Genomic DNA, 24,525 nt, shown 5'->3' with positions numbered 1-24,525 from the left:
AACAAGAAAATAAAATATTTCATTTTTGTGGAATGGATTACACTGTATACTGTTACAGTTGATTTACTTAAACTAAGCTGTCGACCCATGTCAGTTTGCGAAAGACCATGTTCAATGTCACTTATAATATCCACCTTATCTTCCAAAGAAAACACTTTACGCTTCGACATTTTTATACACTACTGGAAAATAGATCAGGTAGAAATGACAAATGCTGTTATGGTGTGACTGCATACTCAGTCTTGGAATTTCCTGGGTCACTTAATGGAAACTGGAAGAGGGCTGATGGAGTTTGAAAGCCATCGAAATCTTACCTTCATTTATGTTCTGGACATAATGTCCGTCCCCTTTAATAAAAGAAGGCAATTTCTTTTTCCATTGTTTCGATGCTGACATAATGAAAATATTTCTGAGAACAAAAGGCAACCCTTTGAAGGTGGAGAATTAGAAATAACAGTAGAGTAGAGTGCCTGAGAACAGAATGTCAACCCTTGGACGGTGGAGTGAGGCAAGGTCGTCACATGTTGACTGGGTTTACAGTACAGCTCAGTGTCTAGGAATCACTAATCCTTTGTCCTTTGACTAAAGAAGTAAGAAACTTAGAATATTGTTCTCAACACATTCTTTCAAGAAGGTCTGACTTCAAATAAGAATTTGTCAGGATACAAGGTTCACTATAACCAAGGCGAGAGTTCACTATAAACGGAAATATTAATGTACTTTTTAATGTATGTGGGTCAGGACCAATGATTTAGGTTCACTATAACTGAATGTTCACTATAACCGAGTTCACTATATTCAGAGTTGACTATATATGTCCAACTAATTGCTTGCTTACCTGTAACAATCTGCTCTTCTGCTTTCTTCTTCTCATTCTTTTTGAACACAAAATCTCCAAGAGCGCGGGACAGAGCAAGATTTCCATTGACTCGATTGAACTCGACCCAACCTCCTGCAGCTTGGATCCTCTTGATTTCTGTGTCATTGCCAGGTTTATGATCCAATGACAGCACGTCCACATTGCCTCCCACACTAGCAATAGCGCGAGAATCCCCCACATTAGCCTGTTCACATACAAGATAAACCCACATTCCAATGTCAACAAATAAATTAATTTCACCTTCATTACAGTGTAGGTTTATCACTAGAAAGGAATTTTCTGTGGACTATTTGCTTTTTATGTAAGCAGATCTGAAAAAAAATATATATATTTTTTTAAACTTCATCACGCTGGAGGCGAAATACGAATGATTCCTCAACACAGAAAATTAACTCAACTCTATTGCTGTTGCCTTGCATAACAGAAAGTACTTTCACTAAGGTAATAAACCCTTAACACATATTTTTAATTCTAGTATTAATAGTTGAATCTTTCCAAATGTTTTTAAGATTGTTAAGGCTATTCCTGTGTTCCAAAAAGAGGTGATAAAAATCGATACAGTAGTTATAGGTCTATTACAGTAAAACCTCGATAAGATAGCTTATTATGCTATTCCGTGTAATACGCTTTTTTGTCCAGTCCCTGCACATTTAATATATAAAAATACCATGTTTGCTGCGCTCAAGTCCCACATAATACGCTGTTTTTGTGGAATATTTTCGATGTGATTTTCAGCAATGTACTGTAACAGCAATGAAACATCTCGGTCATTGAACTCACTGGTGCCATTAACCTCAAAAGTATTGGTATTCGACCCTTTACTTGCACATTTAAACCTTCATACCTTAGTATACCCCACCCTCTTGATAGGATCTCTTATTAGACTCCTTACCTGCGTGGTTAAAGCCTACATACAGTTACAGTACCTTATCCTCTCTCAAACAGCATTCCTCACTCGGCCGTAATAAAACTCTTGAATTTTTTGCTGGGGAGTTTGTTGTCTTTTAGTGTATTGAAGTGTCTGTGAATGTGATTACAATAAGTGTTAAACAAAAAGCGCTTTTTGTGTAGAAAAAATTGGAAATCTTACGAAAGTATGATGAGAACAGTGTACTCTTAATCAGAAACAACTCTCTGATTCATTAGAAATCCCATCACCAACATTAAGAACAATAATAAAAAATCGTGACTCAATCACTACAGCTGCGATGTCGGGAGGATGTAATCGCAGAAACTGAAGTGTAGTAAACATGAGGACTTGGAAAACATGCACACAGCAAACAACTATAAATGACTTTTTTTTTTAAAGAATTAAGTACAGTACAGTAATTACATAATGGAGTAATACTGTATTATCTTCAATGAATCATGTATTTCAATAAAGAAAAATGCTAATAGATAATTTATATAAGTCAAAATTAGTATACCCGCCTAATATGCGGTCCCGGTTAATACGCGGTTCACACCTGGTCCCTTGAACAGCGTCTTGTCGGGGTTTTACTGTAATTTGACTCTTACAGTCTCCAAAGTCTTACAGAATGAAATTTTTAGGGACACTCTGTTTGGCTAAAATTCATGAAGTAGTTAGTTGAAGTAAACAATGGTGTCCATCTTCTAAAAGACTTACTGACCACAGTACAAATCCAAGTACAGATCATGACTAATAACTGTAACAACATTGTGAACTTCACCTCTTTCCTAGAAGGCAATAGCTACCCACAAAAGTTTTGAAAAACATGTTTGGTTTGTTGGCCAAAGAGATGTTCTCTAGAACATATCTGCAATTAAGGAGGAGGAAATTGTGAACAGATTGAAGATAACTGCACAAAAGAGCCTAATAAAGCTTTGAAACGTGATGGCTGAAGATCTAAACAAGTATCTTAATACTTAGCAAATTACTTGATCTTAGGACGCTGTGCAATCATATTCCTGGCGTTAAAGGTGTCATGACAGAATTAAAACATTTGTCACATGTAACTAAAATCAGTTCTGCCACATTCTTTTAAGACTATTTTGCGTTACATAAACTGATAAAAAAGATAATAGTGCAATCATAAATTACACATGAGGAGATCTGCAACATCATTTACGCATTTTGCATTACATAAACTGATAAAAAAATAATAGTATAATCACAAATTACACATAAGGAGATCTACAAGAACATTTGCTCGCTTAAACAAAACTACACAATTCTCCAAAACTTCTCCTGAAGCTGTCTGGTAACCAACATCAACTATGAACTTAGAGAATTCAACCTCTCGTTATTAAACTGTTGTAAATGACAGAAGATGAAATTTAAAACCCGACAATACAGTTGCGTCTTCCAGAAAGACAAACAATTGAATCTGAAAATGAACAATCCATTAGAAATATATTGAAATTAACTTCATGTACTTTCATTCACGAACTTGTTTTTTTTATGGTTGAATCTAAATCTTTGCATGACCACACTTTATTAGTATCACAAAAATTCTATACCTACTTAAAAAACGAATTTGCCTTGAAGTTAAACCATATTTACATGTCTCTAGCTATAGTGGATGGAACAATTTCTGAAAAAGTAAATGTAATGACGTAATATTTGCAAATTTATATGTCGACTGTATTCTTTTATGTTGAAGCATTATACATCTGCGTAAGTCATAAATTATCTTAAACTTAATCTTGAACAAAGATTTACATTTTGTACAACTAGTAATTGTTGTTTTGTAAAAAGCAATAATAAAAAAAAGTGACTTCTACACTCAACTCCAAAGACCCAACCAAAACTCAATTGAATGACAGTTTTTCACAAAAGGGATATGGATTAAATCTAGAAAATCCAATGAGATTCTTTCACCAGTCAAGATACCGGAGGCAGTTCTTCATCCAAGCATTTTCGTTTCCTTTGCACTGCCATATCACTATATAGGCCTACCGGTACAGTAGTAAACATTATCTCAAAAGGGTCATTAAATTACAGTGACAGCATCTGGATATACATACGCAGTAAAGCTTGTTATCTTTTAAAACGATCGCCACTGCAGTGGTTCCTGCCAACTCGTCTTTCAAAGATTCTTCTTGCAGCATTGCATTATCAACATCAAGGAAACCCTGCAATACACATTCATAAGTGTAAGGAAATGTGACACAAAAGCTTAAATTAACAATTTACATAATGCACTGAAGAGTCACACAATACCCATAATTACAAATAATGACAATGCTATTGCTTATATATTAAAATCAACTTTTTCAGCAAAGTTCAGTTCTGTATACTTTTGAATTGTGATGTCAGGGTCGTTTGTTATGGAGAAAAAACTCACGCCCACGGCCACACATAATCAACGTACCATGATGCAACGAAAAGAGAAGTTTACTATAATTTTTTTTAACTGCCAAGGAGATTCAGTGGTAGCACATTGGGTTTGTAAGCCAGGGGGTGTGGGTCTAAATCCCATTTCACCCTGAATTTACAACTTATGTTGGACAAGCACATAGTCCAGGCAACACAGAGATTTTCTTCAGGTACTCCTGCTCTTCTGTGACATCCGAACAATTCACCACCACTGTAGTATCAACAGCAAGTAGAACAGTACAACCGAAACATGCAAACAGAGTAACACATTCCTATCAACGAAAAATGACAGTCGAATGTGCTACTTTCTGTACATATGAATCCTGAAGAAAGGTGTTAAACACAATCTTTCATATGCCACAAATTTACGACAGGATATTCCCAGCTTTACTTAATGATACTTCCTGCCCATTCATTACTTATACTTCTTGGCCTTGTTAGAACTCACGAACACAGAATATAATAACAAGCATGGTAACTGCTACATAATCGAGATCAAAGAAAAATTTACGTTAATAATAGCCATGAAAATGGATACTAATTTCTTTTGTATTAAAATAAAACTTAAAAAACTGTAAGTAGTGAAGTGTATGTACAGGGTAAACTGTAAGTAATGTCATTAATTTCAGGTGGTTATTCTTTGAGATGTTTCAAACAAAAAAGGTTTAATACAATTTTGCTCGTTTTTGCATCCTTTGGAGATAAATTGTTTCACATGAAACATTTCATAGCGTGTTTTGGGAAAGCCAATGACTTAATTGCCAACATGTTCAGTCAATTTAAGAGAGCACTATATTACGATAATGAATGATTGAAAGAATTTTAGTCTTCTCCTTTAAATATGCAGAAATCTGATCCAAACAAATGTAGCACTTAAAAATGCCTTTGCATAACAAAGAGTTAGATTGTTTGGCCTAGATAAACTTCCTTGCTCCAGCCATTTTTTGTAATAGTTTCACATATCATTTCTGTCATCAAGCAATAGGATTACTTGAGTAATAGAACAGAGAAAAATTCTCTCTGGTGCCAGGATTTGAACCCGGGTTTTCAGCTCTACGTGCTGATGCTTTATCCACTAAGCCACACTGGATACCACCCCGGCGTCGGACAGAATCGTCTCAGATTAAGCTCCAACTCTTGGGTTCCCTCTAGTGGCCGCCCTTTGCACTACGTCATAGATGTCTATGAACGTAGGACCGAAGTCCACACATGTGCTGAGGTGCACTCGTTATGAGTGACTAGAGAATTTTTCTCCGTTCCATTACTCTTTCATCGTATGATGACGCAGAATATCTGCATGGAAATATCATATGTACTTCGGCACATTAAAATAATATATATGATATGCGTAAATCACTTCGTGATTTAAGATGGCGCTTATTTCGTCGGATCCCGGCCAACTAGTCACTCATAATGAGTGCACCTCAGCACATGTGTGGACTTCGGTCCTACGTTCATAGACATCTATGACATAGTGCAGAGGGCGGCCACTAGAGGGAACCCAAGAGTTGGAGCTTAATCTGAGACGATTCTGTCCAACGCCGGGGTGGTATCCGGTGTGGCTTGGTGGATAAAGCATCAGCATGTAGAGCTGAAAACCCGGGTTCAAATCCCGGCACCGGAGAGAATTTTTCTCTGTTCCATTACTCTTTCATCGTTTGATGACGCAGAATATCTGCATGGAAATATCATATGTAGGTACTTCGGTACATTAAAATAATAAATAGGATTACTTGCTGTGATACAATTGGGCAAAATTAATTAATTTTTACACAAATATATAAATATATGAGTAATTTAATATCAAAGACGGACATCTGTCGTCTCCATAGTTTTGATTTAGAGGCACTTTTTTGTTTCACAATGTTCTTTGTAGTATTTTAAAACGATTTATTTTTATAAATGTAGTGTTAGAGTTTGTATATATTTCACCATAACTGAAAAAAATCATGAAAAAATGTATAATAATCCACATTATCTAAATATCATCTGAAGGTCAGATGTCCGCCTTTGATATTAAGCTACTCATATACTCTCCCTAACTTTAAGTGCAGGCTATTGCAGATTGTGACATACCTGTCTCAAAGCATCTTCAATTTTCCCTTCCTTGTACTCTGATCGTTTGATAATGTATTTGTGCAGGTGCTTTCCAGCATACTGAGCAATTTTAGCCCCTGGAACATCACATGTACAACACAAATTAACATTAGCAACTACTCATAATCTAGTAAAAGAAGAATCATGCATGCACACACATATTTGGAATAAACACATAGCATATATAACACGAAAAGCTTAAAGGCGTTTATCACTTAAAAAACGTTTGTGAGACATGAAATGGGTATGTTCAAGAAAAACTTTTATTACTACTTATAATATCTATACAAAACCAGTAATTACATATTGCGGTAAAGTTTTAACAACAGCAAAGCTTAAAAAGATACTGCTGTTTACATACCTCCATGACCATCATAGACCCCAAAAAAAGCTGTGCCTGGATCATCTGGCAGGGAGAGGATGTGCGTGTGGGAGTCTTCCATGTTGATTCTCCAGCCCTGCATGCAGCTGGACCCCACTTTTAAATGCGAGTTCTGACAACATGCTGACTCCTTTGCTGTTACTGGCTCTGATAGAGTTTGACCCATGGCCCTGAACAGAACGCATATACATCAGCATCTCTGATGATTCTTATAGCGTATATTATTGTTTCCAAAATCACAAATTATAATTCAAACATATAACATACGATGGTCCATTGCTGTAAAAGGCAAAAAAAAAAAGTATAATTTCTAATGTTCCTTATGTTATGTGAAATGTTACATCATCTCACAAGCATATTGGGCACATCTACAACGTCGGCTGTTAAAGGTGAATAAAGATTTGACCAATATGGTACTGTGGAAATGAGCAGAAATAAAACAAGGCTGGATATAAATTAGTACATAATAAAATATAATTAAATAGAAAATACAAAAAGTATAAATAAAATATAACATAATAATAATAATAGTAATAATAATAATAATAATAACATAAACAATAAATTAAGGAAAATAAATATAAGTGACAAGAACATAATAACAGCCGACCTGCACAGAGCTTTCCTGAAGGTACATTCAACTGTGACAAATACAATACAAAAATCTTACTATCGGCTTGTACAGTTGGAACCACTGATTCTGGGGAATGACCTTGCTGACAGTGCCAGTTGACGAGCTATTTGTTGTCCTTCATGAATGAGTTGGCGATAACGTTTTCCTCCGCTAGTATCATTGTTATGAAACATACAAATGGATCACAGTACAGTCCGAGTGGATAATTTGTAGCGTGCCGCAAGCGACTTTCATTCACAATGATTTTACAGTATGTCCCCCAGTACTCATAAGTGTAATATTTGTTTAGTTTTTGGAGGTGACTCTCCAGAGTCCAACAGAATACTTGGGCGTGCATGTTTACTCTTATGTCCTTCCCATTCCAGCTGCGACAGAGATAACAACCGATCTTGCAGAGGTGAGTAACTCGCTCTCGAGTTCACATTAACAAAATCCATCTGCCTAGATCGCTGGCATCCACTACAATCAAGAAAGATATAACCCTGTACAGTATTACAATAATTTTTATATTGAATCTGTGAACAAGAGGAGGAGCTTTTCTATCAAGTTGTAGTACTAATATCTATACTTTACCACTGCACAAATCCCAAGTTACGATATCTCATATTTATGTTCCTAATCCAGAACATTCGAACTGACCAACTCCTTTTGGATTACCGTCTCCATAACCATCCTGCTTCCAAGAGTCTGTCCCGCTTGCTGTCCACCTTCTGAGTGCCTGTAGCTTTTTAGCTATCCAAAAAGACTAGGTTTACCCCTCTCCTCGCTTACCTATGTACCCGTGCTACTATGACATAACAGATATGAAAAGAAATGCCCATTAATATGCTGCTCAAAAAGGTGGCATTGATGGATGTGAGCTGACCTCGCTGACTAAGCCGGCATACATGGCTCACATGTTGTCAGATGAAGAAAACAGCACAGATAATAATATATAATGGGAGTAGTACTGAATAACTACCTATACTGGGACTGGGAATCAAGCCTAGTATTTTCTGAATTTTATCTCAGCATGGCATATTTTAGTCCACACAAAGATAATACAGTTTGGGCACATAATGCAGGTGATATGAAATTATACTGCGGGGGGGGGGGGACATGTCTAAGGTAATAACAACAGTACTAGTGGAACACTGATCCATTCCCAGAAATAATTCCACAGAAGAATAGCCAGAACTGACAAGGAGACAGTGCAGAATAACTCTACTTCCAAGTTTTCATTTTCTTTTCTTTGTCAAATGAGAATAAAAGACATTTCTCTCATGACTGTTTATTTTCCCGCACTGTTACTTGCCATGAGGTAATCACAAAGGCAGAATCTTTTACAAAAATGTACAGTAATGGCAAAAAAAAACCGGACCGACCCTTGCAGCTGATTTCAGAGCCTTGTTCACTCCAGAGCACGATAGACTGGTAACTAAGACTTTCGAGGTTCGAATCCTGCCTGGGAAGGAAACTTTTTTGTTCCTTATTCAAATTTATTCCCTTTATACTTTTGTGATTGCAGCGATATTTTGATGTTTAATTAACTTATTATTCCCAGAACATGAATTTTACCAGCAATTGAGAAGTATTGGGAATAAATTTGAATAAGGAACAAAAAAAAAGTTTCTTTCCCAGGCAGGATTAGAACCACGAAAATCTTAGTTACCAGTCTATCGTGCTCTGGAGTGAACAAGGCTCTGAAATCAGCTACAAGGGTCGGTCCGGTTTTTTTTGCCACTACTGTACAGAAAGCAGGAGTGCACCATGCAGCCCATGCTGGCCTAGATCACCTGATGAGACCAATATATGGGAAGTGGTCTACTTTTCATTGTCCCTAATTGTACAATTCTGCATGGGAAGAAGGGACAATAGCTTTCACTAGCTGTGGAGTCAATGAAGGAAAGTGACTAGGAAGATAAAGATAGTAGAATAATAATCTATCCATTTGCCACTCCTGACTGTCTTACTGTATCTTCATTCTTCCAGCATCCTCCTGAATAAATATATAAAATTGCATTTATACATTACAAAGATGCTACAAATAATATCAGTTTTAACATACACATGTTTATTATGAATCTGTAAAAAGAGGAACAAAAAAAAATTCGTCTCTGTTCCAGTCTTCTAGAGTAATATAAAAACAAAATTTCTGTAACACAAGATTTGTTGAACATGTTAATAACGTTAATACAACACACAGATGTTAATAGAAATAAAAAGCACCATTACAAAAAAAAAACACAAAAATTTAATGATCTTAAACAATATGCATGTGGGCGCTAAAGATATTTAAGAATTGATAAGAATTGGATACATTATATCAGATTGCCCATACAGTAGAAAATATAAAGCTTTTCAGAACCCTGTAACAAAAAAGCAAGCCTAGGTATCAATGGGTAAGAAATGATACCTAATACCTGTAAATTTGCAGGTGAATAAAAAATTATTTCAAAAATTAACTTTTCTCAAACTACACATACTTATAAATATTCCTGCTTTAAAATTCTTCTACTCAAAGACAAAATATTAGTTAACTGTCCAATTTTGAGAACATAATAATAATAATAATAATAATAATAATAATAATAATAATAATAATAATAATAATAATAATGTAGTTAAACTAGATAATAATGTAACTAGAATATATATCCATTTTTGCAGATACAAGGTATCATTTCTTAGCCATTGATATGTCAGATCCATGACAGAATGCATGTCTTTGTGACTTCTATTTTTTTTTATTAAGGAATATTCCTTTGAAGAGAGGGAAAAATATATATATCTGGAAATTGAGCATTTGTCTGTTCTGATTTTACGAGTGAAGATATTATCTTTGAAATGTACTTTTAATTCAGTGCTAATCCAGATGGTTTTGTTTTTCCTTCGACTTCTTTGAACAATATGAATTCTTGTTATTTCAAATTTCTTGAACTTGACAAATTGATTTTTCTAAAACTTCGATTCTGCTACATATTATTTTAGAAATTATCCATGATTCACTACCATAACTATTATGTTGGCATTGGTGTGGGGCGTGGCCATTGTCTTATACAATCTGAACCTATTCTATCATATTCTGTTTCATCCTCTGTTTGTAATTTGAAATCTACCTAATTTTTTGCATATAACATTATCCACTTTATAATGAACATTACGCTCCAAGTGCTGAAAGGGGCAGACTTGTTCTAAAAATATATACAGTAGAGGACCTCGTATCTGGCAACTATGGGACAAAGCCAGTGCTGGATAACCAATTTTGCTGGTTAATTGGAAAATAGCTTTATAGGTTGAAGACATTGATACACTAGTGCAGTAGTGTCAGAGTTGTAAGCTCCAATACCGGTTGTGGAGCTAGATCAGAGCTTGAACTTGCTTATGTCTATGGAAACACCAGGGCACTCAACCAGTCAAGTGGAGCGCTCCGCTCTGTTTAGTCCCTGTCTGACATTGCTGCACTAGTGCAAAGGTGTAACCAGAGAGAGAGAGAGAGATATTTACTCAAAATCAGGTCAGACGATTTCTTAGTGAAATAAGGAGATCTAACTCTTCAGGGATTGCTCTTTCAGAGAGAGATAACTATCAGTTTTTTTAGGGCTTCTTGTTATCCACGCGTGAATGATCATAGTTTCGCATTCCCCCCTTCAATAATCTGCTTTCACAATACTATTGATTAACTGATAAGCAGGATCTCATTATAAATAACTAATGAATTTAAATACTATTATAGTCACAATCATGCCATGGTATGAAAGAAAAATTTCACAACCTCGAGCGGGAATCGAACCTGCGACTTCCTGTTCTCCGGTCAGGCGCTCTACCATTGAGCTATCGAGTTCGTCTCACGCCAAAGGCTTGGAATTATCCTTTCATACTGGTGACTCTGTTATAGAGTACTGTCCATAGAGTCTAATCTAATCAGCACTGCTTATGGGTTGAAAGAAACTTTTACAAATGTAATCTTCATCTTACGATGTTTGGTGACGTATACACGTCCATACAAGTCTTTCATACCATGGCATGATTGTGACTATAATAGTATTTAAATTCATTAATATGTCACATCAACTGACGTGTATACGTCACCAAACATCGTACGATGAAGATTAAATTTATGAATAACTAATTTATAACACTATTTGATTTCGTATAAATTTAATAACTAATTTCAGATACTGTTTATTTCCATCATCTTTGGATATTGGTATTCATAAATAGCAAAATAATATTAGACGTGATTACAATATATGAACAGCTATTTTATGTTAATTTATGCAAAATTAATTATATAAGCACTTCCCTCAAATCACACAATTTATAAGTAAAATCATGTATGTTTTCTTTTTTCAGATTATAGAAAAAATTCCTTTTACGAGCAGTTTTCGAAAGATTTATCTTCTCTTTTAGATATGCAATAAATTATTTCAAGTACCTAGAATATGTCTCTACCGATAATACATAATCCATAAATGGAAATATCATTGGCAAAATTATAAAATAACTGAACAGCTGTGAAATACATAAGACATAAAACAGATTTTTTACTACTACTGTGGCAAGAAGAGAGCAGTTTTCGGCTCTTACACATTTTTCAGAAATGTGTGTTTCATATATTACCAATAAAACAAAATATTTGTAACAATATTAACCAAGTAGTTTTATCAAGAAACATCTGGAAGGAAATATCTTCAATGACTCACCTCTCAGTACAGTGATTGTGCGTCATAAGGTAAGTTAAATTTGAAACAGTAGCAATTACTGTCCTTTTTAAACTATTTGACTGCATCATTTTAAATTTCGTTTTAACAATGTGTTATGAATTTTAAAGTACTCTTTTCAAGAACAAAAACTGCAATAACTAGTTATCTGACACTTCAGTATACACAACAGACATATCTCAAATAATATCATCTTGCAGCTCTGAGAGGATCCATATTTCTACTCTGAAACCATGTCTACAGTCAACAGTGATCTTCAAATAATTAATTAGTTCCTAATTGTTTATTCAATCATTTCTTGTCATTGTTGTGTGACTCCATTAAACTTAAACATATGTATGTTATTTATACTTTCAACTGCTTATTGTACTGGAAATTTATCTTTTGAAGAGGTGGAGAAGTTCAAATATCTGGGAGCAACAGTAACAAATATAAATGATACTCGAGAGGAAATTAAACACAGAATAAATATGGGAAATGCCTGTAATTATTCGGTTGAGAAACTTTTATCATCCAGTCTGCTGTCGAAAAATCTGAAAGTTAGAATTTATAAAACAGTTATATTACCGGTTGTTCTGTATGGTTGTGAAACTTGGACTCTCACTTTGAGACAGGAACATAGGTTAAGGGTGTTTGAGAATAAGGTGCTTAGGAAAATATTTGGGGCTAAGAGGGATGAAGTTACAGGAGAACAGAGAAAGTTACACAACACAGAACTGCACGCATTGTATTCTTCACCTGACATAATTAGGAACATTAAATCTAGACGTTTGAGATGGGCAGGGCATGTAGCACGTATGGGCGAATCCAGAAATGCATATAGAGTGTTAGTTGGGAGGCCGGAGGGAAAAAGACCTTTAGGGAGGCTGAGACATGGACGGGAAGATAATATTAAAATGGATTTGAGGGAGGTGGGATATGATAGAGAATGGATAATCTTGCTCAGGATAGGGACCAATGGCGGGCTTATGTGAGGGCGGCAATGAACCTCCGGGTTCCTTAAAAGCCAGTAAGTAAGTAAGTAAGTAAGTACTGCTTATTGTACAATATGCTCTGTCTTTGTGGCAGCCTGTTAATACAGGGAGCTGTTATAGTTTGGATAATTAAATAATAATGCAACAATAAACTCTGATCTTAACTGTTGTGTAAATAAGAATTAAACGTATGTATTAAAAATAACAGATAACTACAGCTGTTAATAAAAGTGATATAAATACTTGATCTACCCAATGTTCATGCCAAGCAGACCAATTTTTCGGCGACGATTTCGTTTCATTTCACAGCTAAGTTTACTGATGACAGCACCTTCCAGACAAGTGGTCATCTAATTTGAACTCTAGAATGATCATCCTGCGACAAGTGGTAACATTAATCAACTTCTTAAATAGAATTCATAATAAAACAAATGGAAAAGAAGTCTTAACATAAACATATTTTAAGTTTCCTGTTTCAGTATTACAGAACAATAATGATAATATAGAAAAAAAATTTAAGAATGGCAGTGTACAGGTCAATTTCTCATACTTTTACATGAAAAAACTTGGAAATGACCTGAGAGGATAAAAAGAAATGACTATGTTATTATAGCACAGATAGTAAATATACTGCGCATCTCAATTTCATTCTCATAGTAAATATGCAGTGTTATAGTTAAAAATTACATAATCGAGCATTATTATTATTATTATTATTATTGTGTAAATTATTTAAAAAGTTGCATTGTAGGCCTATATAAAATTACAAATTAAATTACAGCAATGTACAAAATAAATATGGTTGTGAATGTATTGCTTTGAATTCCATTTACCGTATTTTTTTATAAAGACACTAGTTTATTGTGACATCATTTCTTTAGTCCCCTTCGATGATGTTATAACCAAGTTCAACTGTATATATTTTATGTACAGAACATCCAGTGAATCTACTAATGACAAGTCCACACCTGTGGAGTAACGGTTAGCGCGTTTGGCCTCAACCCAATATGAGCAAATGCTGGGTAACTATCGGTGCTGGACCCTGGACTCATTTCACCGGCATTATCACCATCTCATTCAGGCACTAAATAACCTAAGATGTTGATAAAGCAGCGTAAAATAACCTAATAAAAAAAAACTAATGACAAAAATATCTGCAGTGCTTGGGAAAAGTGGCATAAGTCAGTTTCCACAAACATTTTTTATTAATTTATTGACAAATTACGAAACCTCTGCTCGCTTCGGAAAAGAGACATAAGTATTTCTCCCATTACAATAATTCAAATAGAAGAAAATCAAATCGACACAAATCAGTGTAAAGACAGTCTTTTTCCTTCTCCTGTAAAATTAACATTTTTGACTTGTGCCACTTTTCCCGAGCACTACAGATATATAACTTCAACTAAGTTAGTACTGTATAATTTTATTATTTCGGAATATGTATGATAAGACTTTCTTGTGTTAAATCTAACGTACCTGGTTTACATGTTTCGACCTATTATGGGTCATCCTCAGAACTGGTCATTGCTGGTCTTGGCGCCTGTGTTCGTGTGGTGTAAAGTGGAGTCAAAGAGTGTGTGTGTTCTGAAATTGAGTTGTGTTGATAATTTCTTATCATACATATTCCGAAGGTATACAGTGTTAAAAGTTGTGTAATCAAGATGTATAATTTTATTATACACTGCACTGCAAGGTCTTAACATCCAACAATGCCTCAGCACAGTACATCAAGACAGTCCAACACCAGAAATAATGCAAAACACACTAACACAAAGAAAACATTAAGAAACCATCAGATCATATCTGAATCAGTTCTCACTGGAGGCACGCAGCAATATATAGACTTTCCCTAGGGTCCAAGGTTGCACAATCAATGAATCAACCAGCACGGTGCTCGGAAACAACAAAAGAACTTAATTTAAAAGGCACTTCCCAGTTGCACAGGCCACTTTCTTCGTGAACAACCCTGTCTCACGTACCTATCCTCTTAATCTTCAAACTGACTGAAAATGAATGCCACACAAATTCTCTCACTTCACACAAGATGTTCGAAAAGAATGAACAGAAGATCTGCAATGAGTTGTTCTGCTACTTCTTTAAATGGGCTATCTATAGTTCTGGATATGATGTAGTTGCGCTTAATTCATGTTTATAATTAATTATAAACTGTAAAAGTGAATGACTTTACATTCCTAAAGCTGAGTCCTAGAAAGTTTTATTCAAAAAATTTCAAGTTTATATTTTTATCAAAAAAAATGAACAGGAGAGAAAAAAGTTTATTCTGTACACATCAAAGGAGACTACCACACCAAGTTTCTGAATAATGCTTTATTTTTAATAGTCCAATTTCAATTTTGAAAATGTCACTAGTATGACATAAAATGTACGGTACATCAAATGTGCATTTCAAAATAATTATTTAACACGACTCAATTATATATGAACATTGTTTACAGTTTTTTTTTTTCATAGTATTTGAGCAGAATCCTTAAATTAAAAACAAAGTGGCTTTTGTTATTTGATAATGTAGATACTCTTACTTTATTAATTATAACTATTGGTTCTGCTACCAAATTTGAAGCTAAAGTAAATTATTACGAAATTGTGCTTAATTAGATGCTAGTCCTCGAAAGTAGTATCATTTTGCAAAACAAGTGGCAATGCAAAAACTTTTAGCACATCGAATCACAAAGGACTTAGGACAATCGAAGTATTTCATGTGAAGAACTCCACTGAGCTTCAAGGAAAATAGGCTACTCTAAAGATGTAATCCATGTGTACAGCGGGATTGTGATCTTGAAATATCTACTGTAAATATCAGGTAAGTACTCTTTTATTTTTTCAACCATAATGTGCATCACTATAGCTTACTTTTATAGGCGACAGAAGCTGGGTGAGCGATGGCCAGTGGAATTCATGAAGACTTTTCTGCTATTAAAGAATCAGACTTATGGCAATATCATTATTATTCTATTTTTAGTTCTTAAAAATTCTGCATCACAAATCATTCTAATATTTGATCCTACAAAAATTACCCATTGAAGTCAATCGGAGTAGGCCGCTGGAAAAATGAAGCGCGGGACAGAGCCAGATGGAGGAGAATCATTAAGGCGGTCTTGGCCTAAGAAGGCTGTTGTACCATAGAAGAAGAAGAAGAAGAAGAAGAAGAAGAAGAAGAAGAAGAAGAAGAAGAAGAAGAAGAAGAAGAAGAAGAAGAAGAAGAAGAAGAAGAAGCTCTTACTTTATTAATTATGACTATTGGTTCTGCTACCAAATTTGAAGCTAAAGTAAATTATTACGAAATTGTGCTTAATTAGATGCTGGTCCTCGAAAGTAGTATCATTTTTCAAAACAAGTGGCAATGCAAAAACTTTTAGCACATCGAATCACAAAGGACTTAGAACAATCGAAGTATTTCATGTGAAGAACTCTACTGAGCTTCAAGGAAAATAGGCTACTCTAAAGATGTAATTCATGTGTACAGCGGGATCATGATCTTCAAGTGTCTACTGTAAATATCAGGTAAATACTCTTTTATATTTTCAACCATAACGTGCATCACTATAGCTCACTTTTATAGGAGACAGAAGCTGGGTGAGCGATGCCCAGTGGAATTCATGAAGACTTTTCTGCTATTAAAGAATCAGACTTACGGCAATATCATTATTTTATTTTTAGTTCTTAAAAATTCTGCATCACAAATCGTTCTAATATCTGATCCTACAAAAATTACCCATTTTCCTTTCTTGAACCAAAGTAAAGATTTTGCATGAATAAATATAAAAAACGCATTACATATTATGATAATAAAATAGTAACAAAACGTACGAAACTATTTTTAAAAATCGCAAAATCTGTATTGTAAAAAGTTGTCTAAGGAATGACATTCTTTGTAGAGTAACAAGAAAATTACTCAGAAAAATACTTTTGAGTATTTCACCTGCTGCTGGAACTTAAAATCTTCAATGTTTCGAAAGTGTATATGCATTCCATAAATTTGCAGAACAGTAACTAGAGCATTAAGATAGTAACGAGAAATGATCATAAAATCCCGTAAGAATATTAATGACACGAGTTTTTGTCCTCAATATTCTAAGAAGAATGTATATCATCCAAGATCCTGGGCATTAGGCTACTACTACTATATTCTGTGCAACTATGGAACCTGAAAGAGCTCTTGTAGTGTTTAGATAACTCAACAAAGCCAGAATAATGAAATTGCATCCTAAAAGATGCTACCACAATTTATGTATTACAATGTTCTGCAATAAAATTTAACAAAGCATATTAAACATTTAAAAAATATTCTCTAAAACTAAAATTTGTTATTTATTCATCAATCAGAGCATGAACTTTATTCTGTGCAACGTCCTCCCAACTTGTAACTGGAACTGTCCAGACAGGAACTGCAGTAAAAAAACACCCGTGGTTAGGCATAAAGAAAATATCAAAGCTAAAAGGTATAAAAATTAAAGTTCATTTACACAAACTTGACATTATTTAATGTAACATACATTTCTATATTGGAGGTTTAATACATTTAAATTGTAACCATTTACATAAATTCCAGTTTAGGGAAAATCCCATTTTTAAGCAATACTGTACTTTTCAAGTGATTTTGTGATAATGAAGTTCGAAATATCAACTCAACTTTCAATAATAATCAGTATATTCAATAGCGCATTTCAATTGATAGCAATGTGGTGCCACGTAGCTGCGTTATTCTTTATGGTCTAGCTTTGCATTGCTTTCACAGAGTGATTGCTTTGCTTGTTTTGTTCTCGCTAGTCATGTGGATCCTGTTTTTTTGTTAGTTTATCTTGTTTATGCATCATTATAATGGCGATTAAATGGAAGAAATTAACTATCAGACAGAAAGAGAAAACAATAAGGGATGTCGAGGCTAGTCCTCAAATAACACTATCACATATGGGGGGGGGGGGGAACACAGTTTGCCAACTACTTCAGTATAGGGAATAATGAAGAAAAAAGAAATTTTCAATGCCATGGTTGTGTGGTTCGGGTTTAATCAAACAGAAAAACATTCGTACCACACCAATGGAAGAGTTAGAAAATACAGTAATGAAATGTATTGTAAATAATATTGCAGGTCTAATTAAATGGTTATAATAAAGTTTGGTATCTAACATATGTTAGTACTACTTATTTTAGCCTTTCCTTCCCATGTTATGTAAACCCCCTTTTAAGGAAAAAAGTAATCCCCAGACATTCGTTAAAAAGGGGTTCTACTGTATGTGCTGTACAGTCCAGGTCAACTTACTTCATACCCTAAGGGTGAAACCTAACCATTTTTCCCCCATTACTACATATGCTAGTGGATTGTGGTGATTTTCTAGTTTGCAGGTTGAATTTTCTTTCGACAACTTCGTTTCGAATTTCGATACTGACAAATACTACAGTAATTTTGTAACTGGTATGTTGGCAGCTGAGACAAATATCGACAATATTTGTCGGTACTGGAGTTCCATGAAATTAAAATTGTACTAGGTTTCTGAGCTGGTTACTGGAAGCCAATGAAATATGAACATACTAATAATTAATTAATATCAGTATTAATATTAATACATAATAGTTATTTTATGTGTTGCGTTGTGGTTGTAATTCAAGACTATAGTCAGGTAAGTTTTCGGAGTTAGTACTAATAATTTCATGTGGTCAAACAAAATACATTTTTAAATTAGGTCTCGTGAGTCAATTGTTTAGCCAAACCAATGAATTTCGTATTGCCAGACAAAATACTTGACAAGTTCTCGTATAGTTTGCCTACGAAAATATGTTATAAATTATTGAATTATTTAGAATAACCTTTCAACATAAATTACGGTAAGTAAATAAGTCATTTAGTACATAGGATCGTGTGATATCTGGTAACAGTTGGCAACACTGACAAGACGGCAATATTTGCTGTTTAGGAACTGTTCTTATGTGACCCTCACTATATATGTATTTTTCTTTTTCTTTCATGTATTAGTATTTGCACGGTTTTGATTTACTTATTTTGTGTTGTACTGTCACTATCACATAAGAATGAAACACAGAGTGCATAAAATCAAGACCGTGAATGATAACTAAACTACACACGCTGAACAATTAGGCATTTTTTAATCTTTGACGCGATATTTGAACAATAGCACAATATCTACCAAAAAAAAAAAAAAAAAAAAAAAAAAAAAAAAAAAAAAAAATAGAATAAGGCAGTCCATAAATATGGCATTTCAGATGTCCCATAAGGATCAATGCAGGGCAAGCTTTTGCAGTCTCAAATGCAGAATATTCTGTAAAATGAGACACCTGGCAATCCTACTTGCAACCATATTTATACTCCTTATTTTAAATGAATACATGTAATTAGTTTTATTTGTAAATTAAATCACAACTTCTTTCATTAGCCTGCACAAGCTGTCAATGTTTATGTTTTAATTTGTAAAATTTCATTAAATTGTATCTTCATCTCGAATTTATTCTTGTTATTACAATGTCTAGGTGGTACTCAAATGAAGAATGAGTTACATGCCAATTATTACTAATATTTAGTATTAGAAGCATTTTACTCGACAGTAATAATCTACCTGCAAACAATTTCAATAATGTGGGACAAAAGGAAGAAAGGTTGACCATCTTGATTAAATTCTGGTACCGACAATTTTGATAAGGTTCTCATATGCCCTTCATGTTAAGTTTGTGTAAATGAACCTAAGATTAGAATTAGTGGATGAAGTCACCAACACCTGCAGCAAGATTCATAACCATATTACAAACAAAGCAAGTACATGACAATATCTCGTCCTAGCTTGAAATGTGAACACATTTGCTGTGGAATAAAATCAGAATAAAATGTTAATAAAGTAATGAAAATGTTAAAAAAAAATCAGAGCAGAAGTAACAAAAACTCTCGGTCATCCAGGTACAGAGCAGCACATCAATCTACTTACATGAATATCTCACTTGCCGTTGCAAGGACTCAATGCAGAGTAATTTTACTGACATTGTAGCACCTCCAAGTATTTCAAATTGAAGCACAGTCACTGTCATAGTAAGAACATCATCCATTTCCAATACGATCGATAATAAAGTTAACATTAGTACTAAGAAGAAACAAGCTGTAAAGTAATATGCACCATATCTCGTAAGTAATCCACACTTGGATGAACGAGAGTGACTGTTTCCTGCAACACAAAATAGGCCTATTAGCCTCAAACTCCAATTGACTGGCTTCAATATGATCAGTCCAACAATTTCACCTGCTATGACCGAATATCTTCTACAAGTTTCCTAATTAGAAAGAAAATGTGGGTAAGAAAACCCAACAACCAGAAATGAAAGCATTTTATTCAGTAAAACGTGCAATAAATAAAAAATATGAGGAAAAACTTTAAAATTAAATCTGCTGAAAATGCAAGAAATTTCCACTTGATTCAAATGGAATTATCCCACAAAATAAGTTACTGCAAAATTTAAACTTGTAGCTGAGCATGACATGTGCAAAACAATTACATAAACTGGAAATATTACTACCTAAAAAACTGTGTGTTAGGTATATAATGTACCAGAAGATATACATGTAGAATACAATACTTGTGACTTGTGAAGTAACCAGCGAGAAACACAGCTGACACTCAAAAAGAAGTCAAAGATGGTGATCTAAAAATTTCTCAAATGTACAAATCACTGCCATGAAAATGGAAAACCTGTTGCAAAAAAAAAAAAAAAAAAAAAAAAAAAAAAAAAAGTACTAACATCCATTCAACACTGAGTTTTTGTTCCAGTCAAAGAGCAATGCCTTCTTGTCACAATTTTTGTAGGCCTAAGAGGAAGTTCACTCGAAAAACAACATCTCAGAAACTCTGGTATCAGTCTTTGGTCATACAAAAATACCTAAAAAAAAAAGAGCAGCTGCCTATTATTACATAAGAAAATTGAATTTCTTCAACTAACTCTACACTCTATGATCCAATGTCCAGTGGATTATGATACCGTGGGGGAAAGGGGGGAGAATGGAGGGGGGGAAAAAAAAAAGAGTACCGGTAATTAGAACAAGAGTAGGTGCCAAATCTAGGGAATCATGTAGGATCATTTAAAAAAAAACTACAAATAAAATGCTCATGGCTTGTCAGTATATTTTTTCATTAATAAACTTCCTCGTATGTAATTGTGAAAACTTTGTAACTAATTCAACACTTCATAGTATAAATAGTTACTCGTCAAAAAATTACTTTCATACTTCATCGGCAAGTCTATCCTGTTATGAAAAAGGATGCCTTATATGGCAGTAAAAATTTTAATAGCCTCCTTATGAATATAAAAATCGAACTAAAAATATTAGATTATTTAAGGACAAATTAAAGAAGTACATTTTTTATAATCATGTCAGTAACAACCCGATAAGCAGGTAACAATTTATTAATTATTTTATGTAAGAGCCATCTATGCGCTTATCAAAGTATTGGTACTTTGATAAGCACATAGACAGCTCTGACATAAAATAATTAATAATAAAGAAGTATAGCTAATTTCTCATGTCTTCTATTCTGTATGTGAATATATGACATTCAACAATGCTGCATGAATATTTGTCTTGTATTAAATATTGATACTAACCCCTTGTGTTGTACTAGTACAGGCCTAGACAACTCAACCTAATTGTGACGTATGTGCAGCGAGTGTGAGGGTCATACACCTAGTGACGTCCTCTGAGTGCACGTGTAGCTGCTTGCAGTATGGTATGGGGAATTCAGTACAAAGGCATTGCGAGTGTTCAGTCTTAAATATATCTTTGTGATGGCTTCTAATGAATCGGTGCCTAGTTTCTTATCAGTATGGGAGAACCTTTTCCTTTTTGTATTATGTGGTGAAGAGGCAAAAATATTTAGTTTGTGGCAAGGAAATGCACTGAGTTAAAAAAGTTTAATCTACAATGGCACTATTCTTCATGACACATAAGTCAATATAACATATCAGGGAGATGAACGTGATGAGATGATAAAACAGTTAAAGGAGACTGCTCATCATCAAATTAGCGAATATTCTGTTCACTTGAGCTTCAAAATTACGATACTCTATGTATAGCGAAAAATCTAAGGTCATTTACTGACGGAGATTTTGCTAAAACTGTTATTGTGATGGCTGCAGAGAAGAATGTTCAAATCTGCTAGAAGATTTTGAAAGTGTAAGCTTGTCTTCAATGATAATGAGAATTAAAAAGTCCAGCTCATCTGGTGTATTAATGTTTAATGGTCACACTTTCTTGAAACAGGAAAGCAATGTTTATTTCAATTCTGCGAAGAAAAATTTGTTTCAGTATTGTTGTAAATAATATCTTGCACTGTATATACAGTACTCATATATACATGCTTAGAGTTACTTTAATAAAAGTGTTCTTCAGTTCATTTAAAAAAAATCATTATTATAATTTAATTCTAATTATTAGTTATCAGTTACACAACTTCAGACAGTTTCTTCACAATTGATTTTATTTGTGCTCTGTCTGGATTAACTTGAGTGCATGTTTTACAGAGTTAATTAAGTTTATTTGATATGCTCAATGAAACATGTTCACTCTTTAAATGACAGAAAAAGACAAAAGTTCTTATGGAAGAAAAATATCGATGAAATTGAAGAAACTTTGGAGCATAGTCCCTTAAGTCTCTGAAATATTTAGTGCAGGAGATAGGAATTTGTAAAGCATCTCCAGGAGTGGCAACAATATTAGATCTAATGAAACTAAAACTGTACAGAATTCCAGCTCCAAGGTTAGGCCTACAATCGTAGTTCAACTTCTATAAATGAGTGTTAGAAAAAGTAGGCTAAATTTAATGAAGAAATTGATCCCAAATTTTCTGATAAGACATGGTTTCATCTGTATGACCATGCAGCATCACAGAATAACAGATATTGGCCAACAGTGAAACCAGGTACTGCATATGAGGCATCATTGTATAATGCAAAAATAAGAGGTGTGGTGTGCCACGAGTGACTATGGAATTATTAGACCATATTTCTATGAAGAAACAATTAACAGTGCAAGGTACATCAGTCATATTTTGAAACCTCTATGTGATGAAATGAGGAGTCATCCATGTCAAATCAACACAGTTTCGAATTAAAATCTCCCTTGACCTCTCAGATTTTGATGAAACTTCTTATATCAAGTGACCTAACATTGGCTAGTTATGAATGGAAATAGCGAAATTGACATCAGGATGTTTATAAAGATTACCACAAAAAATAATTTTTAAATATTAATAATTCAACCATGTGGCTGGAACTTATGTTTGTAATGTGATTTTTTTTTAGTTGGTAATTTAACGACGCTGTGTCAACTACTTACTAGGTTATTTAGTATTGATGAGATTGGTGATAGCGAGATGGTATTTGGCGAGATGAGGCCGAGGATTCGCCATAGATTACCTGGCATTCACCTTATAGTTGAGGAAAACCTCGGAAAAAACTCAACCAGGTTAATCAGCCCACACAGGGAATGAACCCGCGACCGAGCGCAACTTCAGACCAGCAGGCATGCGGCTTAACTGACTGAGCCATGCCGGTGGCTGTAATGTGATTTTGTTCATCCTAAATGCTGTTTCGAAGAAATGTTGGGCGCAAGTTATCTAGCATGCATAATACAGCCTATAGCCTATTTTGTCCCTATCTTCGTCTTGCAAAGAATGTACTTAAATGAAAAAGTAAAACTTCTATAAATTTGGAAGCAATTTTTCTGCAGATGATGCAATATACACCAATCCTTACATAAATAAATATTTCAATGTATTATTATTATTATTATTATTATTATTAATCTATAAAAAAAACTCATATTTGTGAAGTGTTTAAGTTTAGGCTTTGAAACCTAGAACTTTATTAAAATGTACACTCATAACAATGAGACTAAACTTTACCTTGTGAGTTTTACTTTCAGAAATACCCAAGTGATAACCTACACTTTCATTCAGAAATAAATTCCTATATTACATCCATATTTCCTCTTTCAAAAGAAGACCGGAATGATTTTTTTAAATTCGTACTTCTCATTCGCCAACCAATGGGTACCCAAGAACTTGTTCTCAAATGGTGACACTATGATCTGTAACGTTGGCAATGGTTAATAACCACATCCCGTAGATTTTATAAATTAATTAAATAATCAATAACATAAAAAGCAAATAAATGAATTCCTAAACCGGTGATAAGCAGTTACATTATCATGACTGAGCACTCACTCTTATAACTTACACAAAACTCTCAAATACAACGACGAATGACACCCATGAACTTCCAAATAGCCTGCATCAGGCTTAATTTACTTTTCAAAATAATTGTCCATACCAAATGTAATTTAATTATGACAGTACTTCTTCTTGTAATGTTATTGTATGCTTAACACTTGATCATTTCCATAGATTCACGTATTGTCTTCTAAACAAAAATCAACAAGACTCACGATACTGCTGACATCTAACGGTCGACTTCAATGCCTTCAAGCAAGCCGATCTTCTAG

At 34.1% G+C, this 24,525-nt stretch overlaps 1 protein-coding gene across 5 annotated transcripts in view; it reads right to left on the bottom strand.

Moving 5' to 3' along the window:
• The window catches only part of LOC138709358 (probable protein phosphatase 2C T23F11.1), a 38,073-nt gene extending 13,566 nt beyond the window's left edge, over positions 1–24,507 (bottom strand). Inside the window, exons 1-6 of one of the 5 annotated variants that reach the window (XM_069840074.1) lie at positions 24,261–24,492; positions 19,964–20,197; positions 6,679–6,869; positions 6,297–6,394; positions 3,869–3,976; positions 839–1,064 (exon numbers count right to left, since the gene is read on the bottom strand). In XM_069840074.1, coding sequence (XP_069696175.1) covers positions 839–1,064; positions 3,869–3,976; positions 6,297–6,394; positions 6,679–6,869; positions 19,964–19,965 — 625 coding nt within the window. In that variant the 5' untranslated portion in view covers positions 19,966–20,197; positions 24,261–24,492. Of the gene's footprint in view, positions 1–838; positions 1,065–3,868; positions 3,977–6,296; positions 6,395–6,678; positions 6,870–13,262; positions 13,376–19,963; positions 20,198–21,629; positions 21,751–24,260 lie in introns of those variants that run through there. The other 4 variants (XM_069840076.1, XM_069840075.1, XM_069840077.1 and 1 more) reach the window with 4 other exon arrangements.
• Between the last annotated feature and the right edge of the window lie 18 nt (positions 24,508–24,525).

This window comes from Periplaneta americana, chromosome 11, assembly GCF_040183065.1.
Source record: "Periplaneta americana isolate PAMFEO1 chromosome 11, P.americana_PAMFEO1_priV1, whole genome shotgun sequence".
Lineage (NCBI taxonomy): Eukaryota > Metazoa > Arthropoda > Insecta > Blattodea > Blattidae > Periplaneta > Periplaneta americana.
The sequence above is the reverse complement of the archived record's forward strand: the minus strand, read 5'-3'. Positions and strand labels throughout refer to the sequence as shown.